The 10191-nt window shown below is 27.8% G+C and overlaps 1 protein-coding gene across 1 annotated transcript; it reads right to left on the reverse strand.

Moving 5' to 3' along the window:
* Positions 1–5804: 5804 nt before the first annotated feature.
* On the reverse strand, positions 5805–8413 carry LOC114180869 (receptor-like protein EIX2). The gene has a single exon (XM_085671800.1). It carries the CDS (start codon positions 7875–7877, stop codon positions 5805–5807), a length of 2073 nt encoding a protein of 690 aa, XP_085527926.1. The 5' UTR covers positions 7878–8413.
* Positions 8414–10191: the final 1778 nt, after the last annotated feature.

The raw sequence follows: 10191 nt of genomic DNA on the forward strand, positions 1-10191 counted from the left end.
ATATTAAATTAAATTAAATTAAATTATAATTAAATTATAATTAAATTTGATATAATAAAATATACTTCTAATTTTAATTTTAATTAAATTTAACTTAATAAAATATAAATTAAATTTTAATTTTAATTTTTTTGCAGGTAACGGGTACTCGCGGGTACGGATAGTATGATACCCGTACCCGACCCGTTTATAAGCGGGTATTAAAATACCCGCTACCCGCTACCCGCAGGTATTAACTATCCGTCGCAGATTTTATCTGCGGATATCCGTGGGCACGAGTATTTTTGCCATCCCTAAATTCTCTACCTATATTTCTAGAGGACTCTGTTTTTCGGGCTCCACTTACTTTTTTTTTTCTTTGTATTTGTTATTTTTCTATTAAATTTGTAAGGACTCAGTTAAGATGGCAACGAGATGGGACGGGGACGAGTTTTGCAATCTCATACCCATCCCCGAAGAAAAAATCTATCCTCATCCACATCCCCAAACTCAACGGGTATCAAACTTTTGTCTCATCCTCATCCCCACCGGGTAACGGGTAAAATCTCGTACCCATACTCGTACTCGTTTTCTTACTACTTCAATATTAATTTTAATTAATTTTTATAAAATAATAAAAAATTACGGTAAAGGAAACATAATATTATCAAATATTTAATATTAGAGGATAGTTGTTTCTTCGATATCAAATACTTTAAAATAAATTATAATTGTTTACATTTTATATTAGAATACCAAATAAAATTTCATGAGTACCAAAACATTTATTAAATTTGCAAACTCTAAACATTAATGAAACCTAGTTGATAAAATTAAAAAATATAAAAGAAAAAAAATATTCAAATTAAAATATATTTTAAATGTTTGTTTACTTCAATTTTTAAAATTTTAATGAATCTCTTTTTTATACACTAATAAAAGTTATAATACATCACTTGATCAAAATGATGCAAAGAACAAATAATAAACATAATAATAAAATTTGACATAGATATTGTATCTTTTGAACTTCAATGTATTTTGGATGGTGATAATAAATATTCATGGCAAATACATTAAATTTTTATATTGTAGTAAATAAAATTTATTTATACATTTATAGTGAAAAATTATAGTATGATTGATAATGAGTTTAGAAAATAAAAAATAATTAGATAAAATATATTGAAATAATTTATACATGATGAAAATAAAAAACAAATAAAAATATTAAAAAATTAACAAATGTATCTTAGAAACAATCTGAGAGACTATTGAAAGAAATCGCACAAAGAAAAACAAATGTATACTTAAGGGTATGATATGAAAAATACCTTAGGGATTTAAGAAAACTTTTCAAATATTAACACACATACCCAATGGTTGAGAAATCACAAAAATTGTTTTAGCGAAACAAAAGTTCTTCAAATAAAACAAAAATTAATAATATTAAGTAAATAAATTTTTTTTATATTACCTAGTAAATGAAAGGTTTATGCCATTACATACTTAAAATTGAGAGTATTAAACATTTTCATGTGAAAGGAAAATATAAAATAAATAAAAATATTTAAATGTGAGACATAATTTTTTTTTAATTCACATACATCATTTTAACATAATTACATAAAGGTTATGGTTATGATAAGATAAAAAATATATTGGAGATTTGAATGAATGGGTTTCATGACAAACCAAATAATTAGAAAAAATAAAAAATATAAAGTACACACACACACAGATATATATATATATATATATATATATATATATATATATATATATATATATATATGGTTCTTAATTAATTATGAATATTTCAATAATGTAAACAGAGACAAAGATATGGCGGGGACGAGTATTAAGGCGGGGATATGTACATCCCCATACTCATCCCCATACTCATCCCCATACCCAATTGAAAAAGTCGGGGATTCTTCATACCCATACCCATACCCAGTCAATGCGGGAATTTCCCGTCAAAACAGGGATGGGTTCGGACAATACCCACGGAGACAGATTTATTTGTCATCTCTAAACTCAGTCAAGTTTTGAGGTCTAATTATTAATTTACTCTCACACTCACCTATTTATAGAGTTGGGCCACCCATTGAGGTGTGGTACAGTTCATCATATATTAGTCACTTAGTGAGTAAATATACTCCGACACATTTATTAGTAAGTCCAAAAAATTTGAATCCAATCCGACCTATCATGAGTTGGTTGGTTAAACGGATTAACTCACTTAATTAAAAAATATATAACTTTTTTTCTTCAATCTAACATTTTTGTTAATATGTAACCAAAATCCAAAAAAGTCCACACCTATTTTAAAAATTTACTTTTTCTAATTTAGAATAAAAATAAATCATTCATCCCAAAAAATAAATCATAGTTATACCTTACTACCTTAGGGAAAAAAATGACTAATAAGAGACAAAGGTAGAATGAATGAAGTGTCATGAACATGGAACTCTCTTCACCAAAATTAAAAAAAAAAAGTTTGCTTGTGTTTTGAAGTAGACATTTAAGTTAAGAGTGAGATGGGTTTTTTCCCTTTTTTTTTTATGTTCCCAACCCAGCTCACCGCGTGTTTAATCCAAGTGAGCCGAGTTTTTAGTGAGCTGAATTGGACCAAATTGGTGAGCCGGGTTTTTTTAACCTAATCCAGCTCAAACATGTAATGGACCGAATTGGCTTATGGGTTTAATCCATTTTGATAACTTTACCTTATTTATATATCATTGTTAGACCAAGTCATCACATTTGAAGTTTTTTTTTCCCAAATATAGTTTACTTATATAATGGAATATTCTAAACAGTAGGAAACTAGAATAAATATTCAAGTCATCAAAATATTTATACATATATTTTTTTTTTTCTGTAATACAATATTGCTTGAAAACGATTATTATTTCGTCTATTTTAATTTTGAATTAAAGGTTGAAAATATTAGTATTCTTCACATAAAATTAATAATTTGGGATACTAAAACAAAAGTGTAAAATATTGGTGTAAATTTTACATTTATGATTTACCATTTTCCTTTTAAAAGTTTGATCCGTCTTTCAACATGGTATTGATAAGTGTCTAGAATAACTAAATTTTTCATTTGAAATTGACATTTATCATGTATCAAGTAGTGTTCTTTGTGTATAAATAAAACCTCCTTAAGCTTAAAATACAAAATGAGGTATTAAGAAATAGAGTTTTATTAATTGTGATGATATTTTGTTGTTTTGCAGTGAATATAAGAAAAATAACAAGTATGCATATAAGTGTTGAGCCATGAAAATAAAAAAGATAGGACATATTTTGACTTTTTGGCTTAGCACAACAAATAGAGTTGAATTTCGTGAGAAAACTTTATTTACAAGGAAACCTGGAACACAAATTCGTAAGGAAAGAATCTTGCACATTAAAACAATGATTCATTCTATCAGGAGTTAAAAAATCACATTATTTGTTTTATTCTCAGGTTTCTAACTTTCTTTGAAATATGATGCACTGAATCATATCAAATCCAAATAAATAAATAAAAGAAAAGAAGTGGAAATACTTAGGTAAAGTTGTGTTTTACAGTAATCCACGGGTTAGAAAATTAATCACATAATTGCCTAAGCTATTATAGCATAGACACTTTAAATTGTTAATTAGTTGTTTTTCTGTCCTTTACATGGGTTAAAAAATTTGGTCAAGAAAAGGGAAAAAATTAAATTTGGTAGAAAAAATTTGTTGCATGTGACATCAATTGTTTCATGACAGAGATCAAATAGGACAAGTCATAATGAAATCCTGATATTTATACTGTTATACTCTTAAAGTAAAAAGAATTACACTCCAACTACTCTTAAAGTAAAAAGAATTACACTCCAACTGATGAATATAGTTTTTGGTTTGTGACAAGTATAGAGAGACTCAGACGGAAGTATAAAATATTTGTTTAAACTGTAGATTTATGGTCTGTCATACTTATTCTATGTTTGATTTTGTTGTGTGGTGGTAGGCATTGAAAGACAAAGTGTTTGACAGGTTCCCATTTTTATCAATTACCACTATATATACAAAATGGAAGGTGAAATTATTCAAGAGATCAGTCCGGATTAAGTTGTTATTTTACGACTTAATTAAATTTTAACTATTTTATAAAGTAAAACATTTTTTAATTGAATTTTTTATTAAAAGAATTTATTTAATTAAGTATTTATTTTTACTTTTTTTTATTTAAATATCCTGTTTTCTAAATATAAGGATCACTTAGGTTTTTTCTAAATCATGTAATACGACATTTAGTAAAAGTATAAATAAATAAATTGAATAATTAATCGCTTTGAGTTTTTTTAAATCATATAATATCACATTTAGTAAAAAAAAAAGACATTGAATCATTATGGATGTTGCAGTATTTTGTAACATGATTTGCTGTTTAAATGCTCTATCAGCGGTAGAGTTAGGTTGTTTCTGAGATCTCCGCAGTATGAACTAGCAAGTGAAGTTTCCTTTGTGAAACCATCACATTTCTTCTTTTTTATGTGTAAGGTGACTGCACGTTTGGAAGATGTGTGACTTATGGACGGAGACTATCATCTATATATCATAATATATCAGTTTTCAGTTTGAATTCGGTATGAATAAAAATTACAACAAAGTGTGACTCTGTACGTGGGTGGTCATTATATAGTACATTTGAAATAAAGAGAACAATATTATTTTTAAAGATACAAAAGATCAATGATAATAAAGTGTTCGCTCTAACTCAATTTAAATCATGATTTTAGATAATATATAAAAATTCTAAAGATTTTTTTATATTCTTATTATTGTTTATGTCTAATCACATGTTTATAATAATCGTTATTTGGTAAGTGTCTCTAGTCCATTATTTTAATCATTTTATATTATTTAATTGATGTATATATATTTGTATTAGTTCTAGTTCTTAATTTTAATATTTATTATTTTTATTTGGTTGATAATAAGTATAACTACACCTATATATATATTTAAAAATGTAATAATTATTAAATTCAAATTTCTTATAATAAATTTAAAATTCATATATATAGTATGATTCCTTACTATATGCGCACATTTTGATGTGAAAGTCTTGTGGGTAATTCCTGCAACATGGAGTGGAAAGACTTAGGTTTGGTCTTTCACAGTAATCCATGGGTTAGAAAATTAATCATACTAATTGCATAAATTATTATATCATAGACACTTTAAATTGTTAATGAGTCTTTATTGTTCTCTCCTTTCTATGGATTAGAAAATTTGGTCAAGTAAAGGGAAAAAAAAAATTGGTACAAACACTTTAAGTTCTGTATATTTTATATATGGGTTAGAAAACTAGAGAAAGACGTACAAAGAAGCCTAAAATATTTTTTATTTTTAACTGTACATTTATTCTCTATATCTAAAAATAGACCCCATTAAATCAGTTCACATTCTTCCTAATACCAATATTTCAAATGTTTGAACATATCCTCCAAGTATTTTAAACAAAAGTATATTATACGTAGTTCAAATTAAATTCATATACTTGAATTTTTTTAATTAAATTATAATTTCTTGATCTAATAACCCAAATGAAAAATTTAACTAGAATTTATCTACAATAAGTTCAACATATGTAGTATTTTAGTTGACATCTACTAAGATAATTTACACAACACTATCAAATTTGAAAAATAAAAATCAAACAAGACATAAATAATATGAGAAATGGTTTGAAAATTTTATCAACTGGCAATGTAGTGTAAATAGAATTAATTTCCATGTTTTATTACAATTTATTTTTCATTATACTATATAGAGTACTTGCATCAAAAAAGAGATTGAAGTTTAAACCAAACATAGTTAAGGAAATGAAAATAGGTATAACACCATGATCTACAAATGAGCAAAGGACCGATCACTGTCCAAAATCCCACGACAAATCCAAATGTCATACTCACAAAAAACCAGTTTATCCCATGTTTATCCTTACCTTTTTCGATGTGATCAAAATTATCAATTTTTGTAATGGTGCTGCAATTGATGGGTAGTGGTGAGTCGCATAGATCATTCCCAATGAAGTCGGAGGCATCAAATGTTTGCAATTGAGTTCCTGTTGGAATTTTCCCCTTTAAATGATTATAAGACAAATTTAGCAAACTTAGAAAGCTCAAATGTGAAATGGTTTGAGGGATTTCACCAGAAAGTTGATTCTTTGAGAAATCGATGGACAATAACGATCCCATGTTACCGATGCTTCTTGGAATATGACCAATTAGTTGGTTGTGGGACAAGTTCAAAAATATCAAACCATTTAAATATGTTATTTCAATTGGTACTTCTCCGGTCAATTGATTATTTGACAAATCAATACTTGTTACCAATCCCAGAATGTTTTTGTGCTCAACTATTCTTCCCTTTAGCAAAAGAAGCACACCAACGGTACCAATAACGGAAGAATAATCTGTCAATGTTGGTGAATATTCTATAATAGAATTTGTACTTTTATTCATTAGTGTCATGGCACTAAATTTATTGAAACAAGTAGGTATACCACCGGATAAATTATTTTGTGCAAGGTCTAAAACTTGAAGGAGACTCATTTTGCATATTTCATTTGGGATATGACCAGAACAAATGTTTGAACTTAGGCAAAGGATTCTCATATTTAAGAACTTTTCTCCAACCCACTTTGGAATAGTTCCTACGAGTTTATTTCCTCTCATGTCCAAAAGTGTCAATAATTCATTCTCCATCAAACTCGTAGGAAACGTTCCTGAGAGTGAATTGTTACCAAGTTGTAAAAACTCCATTGATTCCAAGGCACCCATGGACGGAGGTAAGTTGCCGACAAAATTGTTGCTCTGCAAATTTATATACACTAAATTTGGCCAAAACATCCAACAATTAGGTATTTCTCCCCACAAATTATTAGAAGCAAGATTGAGAAACCACATTACATTGTCATCATTATTACATAAAAAATTATCCATGGATTTGTAGAATGAATTGCTTGAAAGATCTAAAAAGGCCACGCCACGTGAAATAGGGGGCAATTGACCACACAAGTTATTTGCACTTAGATCAACAACATCCATAGATATTGGAATCGTTAATGTAGCCCCAAGGTTACCATGGATGTAATTGTGAGATAGGTTCACAAAAGAAACTTGAGAAAATGTTTCCCAAAACCAAGATGGAATAGAATCTAAAATCCCTGTATTAGACATAGATAAATGGTGAAGGTTGCTTTGTGAGTGAATCCATGATGGAAAGTTGGGACCTAATTTTCCGGTGCTCATATCTAAGTCGGTAAGTTGAAAAGTGGGATTCCAATTGGGATCTACTTTTAAAGTGAAATAGTTTTCTGATGCATAAAACTCACTCAAGCTTGTAAGATTTGAAAGATGATCTTCCATGACCACTCCTTCAAAACGATTATCACCAATATCAAGGAATGACAATTCGGAGAGCGATCTAAGATTTTCAAATGGATTTTCACTAAGTTGATTATTGGATAGAGTAAGATATCTCAACGATGAAAGTTTTCCAATTGATCTTGGAATTTTTCGACCAATTTTGTTGCTACAAAAATTTATTGTGATAATACTTTTATTAACCTCAAATTGATTTGTCAGACTTGAAAGTCTATTGTACGAGAGATCAAGTACAATCAAAGAAGTCACATTTCTTGAAAATGTTAGAATTGGACCTTCAAGTTCATTGTGTGACAAATCAAGTGTAAACAAAGAAGTCACATTTCCCAAAGAAGTTGGAATTGGGCCTTCAAGTAGATTGCACGACAAATTAACTGTTACCAAAGAAGCCAGATTTCCTAAAGAAGATGGAATAAACCCTTTAAGTTGATTGTCCGACAAATCAAGCAAAACTAGTGAAGTCATATTTCCCAAAACGTGAGGACAAATTTCCTTTCAAGTCAAAATTTTCAAGATTTGTGAGGTTTTGAAAATCATCAGAAAGAGTTGGTAAAACTTAAAAATAGACAAACAAGTTTTTGAGTCCAAACACGCACATCAAAACATAAGAAATTAGAAAAGGATGAATTTGAGAAGGAATTGAAATATGTAGCACAAGAATAATTGTCGTTCAAGTTATCGAGATGACCGGAAAGATCCAAACAAGGATTATACTCTTCGGAAGCTTGTTCACTCAAGTTCTCATCGGAAGGAGGAGGTGGAGTGCCAAGGTGAATCTCTGCAACATGAGATGTGACGTTGTTGCAGAGAATTTCATTATACTTCTTGGCAGTAGCATTCCAAGAAGAAAGTGTTTTAAAAGGATCTTTCAGATTTTGCTTCAACTTCAGTAGTATCTCTCTTTCACTTCCGATGCACATTGTCTCTCTGCATACACTAAAGGAAACCCAACAAACATGAATCAACACCATAATCAAAATGGAGGAATTCATTTTAACACAACTTCTATGCACCAAACAAGCGTTTCTTTTTTTGTTACTAAGAACTGCTTATTGCTTATGCATGCTAAATACTCTTTATATACTATCCAATTCATTGCTAATAAAAAAAAAAATAGAATAATTCTTCCCCTTGCTTAGAGAGAGAAAAGTCAAGAACTTTTATCTACTAACAATATTTCTACCAATCTACTAATATCTACTAATACCTACCAACAGAGCGAGAGAAGAAAATTAAAAAAGATAAGTACTAATTCACCCTTACTTAAAATCTTGATACATATCCATTCTTTTAATTTTTTTGTCATTTTATATCTCAACAACTAATCGATTAACTAAAATATCCTTATTATCAACTAAAATGCCACTTATAAATATTCTTATTATCCTTCTTCTTGCGGTTCCTCAAAATGAAACCCTAACCCCACCTTTTATTAGCGTGCCTGAAATTGTCATTATCAAAAATTTTAAAAATAATTCAAAATTATTTTTAAAAACTCCACCTAATTTGACACGGTAGAAATGAGTAAGTTTTCGATGAATTAACGTATCGTTATCTTTTATAAAAATACTTATTATTATTCTTATAATAATAATAATAATAATAATAAAATTATTATTACTATTGTTATGATTATATATTATTATTATTTATTACTTTTACTTATTATTATTGTTATTATATTATTATTATTATTATTATTATTATTAATATTAATATTATCATTTATTAATATTATTACTTATTAATATTATGAAAAGATTGATCATAAATCAAATAAAAGGAGATCCACTCCAGAAAATTTTTCTGAAGCTCAAATCAATAATAATATAAAATATAAAATATATGTATGAAAGGAATTGAGTGATTACTAATGTATTGTATTTATAGGTAAACGTAGACAAAAATGTAAAAGTGATAATTAATTATAAAATAAATTATTTATTTGATTTATGATTTCCAAATGTATGACAATTTTCAGACTTAATGGAATTTCTTATCTATTATGCTCATAATTATATTTATTGTGGGATAATATATACATATTTTAACATGAGAATATTAATATTTATTTAACATTATTTTTCAGTCTGGGGATTGAGAGGATAAAATATATATATATTATGGTTGATATAAAATAAAATATAATGTTAAAATTAAAAATAAGTTATTTCACTTAATCTTCAAGTAAGCGGATATTATTCCTTAAATAATTTCACTTAATATGTTGATGTGGAAGTTCTCTCGATGCTATATAATATGAAATGGGTAATTGGTGTTGAGAAGTGGATGTTTGTTTTCTTGTGAGCTTTCTAACTTTCTTATGGAATAGAAAATTAGGTTGTCATATGCAAAGACTAAGCTATTTCAAAGATGGAGTTGTTTGTTCCTTATGTGTTAATAATCAAACAATAGAAAAATTATTTTTTCTAGTAGAAGCACACCAATAAAATAAGAGTAAAAATAAAAGTTTAACATAAGTATCCAAGTAATAGATTTATTGAATTGTAGTAACAACACGTAAATTTACTCTTCATATTTATAGTAGACTTATCCTTTTTCATTCTTCATATTTATTGATATTTATTGATATGAGACTTTAATAAATACTCACTTAAGAGTTGTGTCCAAATATTTTGTCTCCCAAGTTTCACCAACTTATATACACTTAGGTCTGTCACTCGATGTACATCTTTGATCCCAGCAATTGTTGTCATCTCTTAATAATTATTTTGACCTCACTGCTACCAACTCTCTGTACAATTGCAATAAACCAAAT

This window comes from Vigna unguiculata, chromosome 4 (assembly GCF_037176805.1).
Source record: "Vigna unguiculata cultivar grain cowpea cultivar isolate G323 ecotype 2 chromosome 4, ASM3717680v1, whole genome shotgun sequence".
In the NCBI taxonomy this organism is placed as follows: Eukaryota; Viridiplantae; Streptophyta; class Magnoliopsida; order Fabales; family Fabaceae; genus Vigna; species Vigna unguiculata.

Excerpts from the sequence above, each read along its gene's own strand:
- LOC114180869 (XM_085671800.1), bottom strand. The coding sequence starts at position 7,877 with ATGACTTCACTAGTTTTGCTTGATTTGTCGGACAATCAACTTAAAGGG.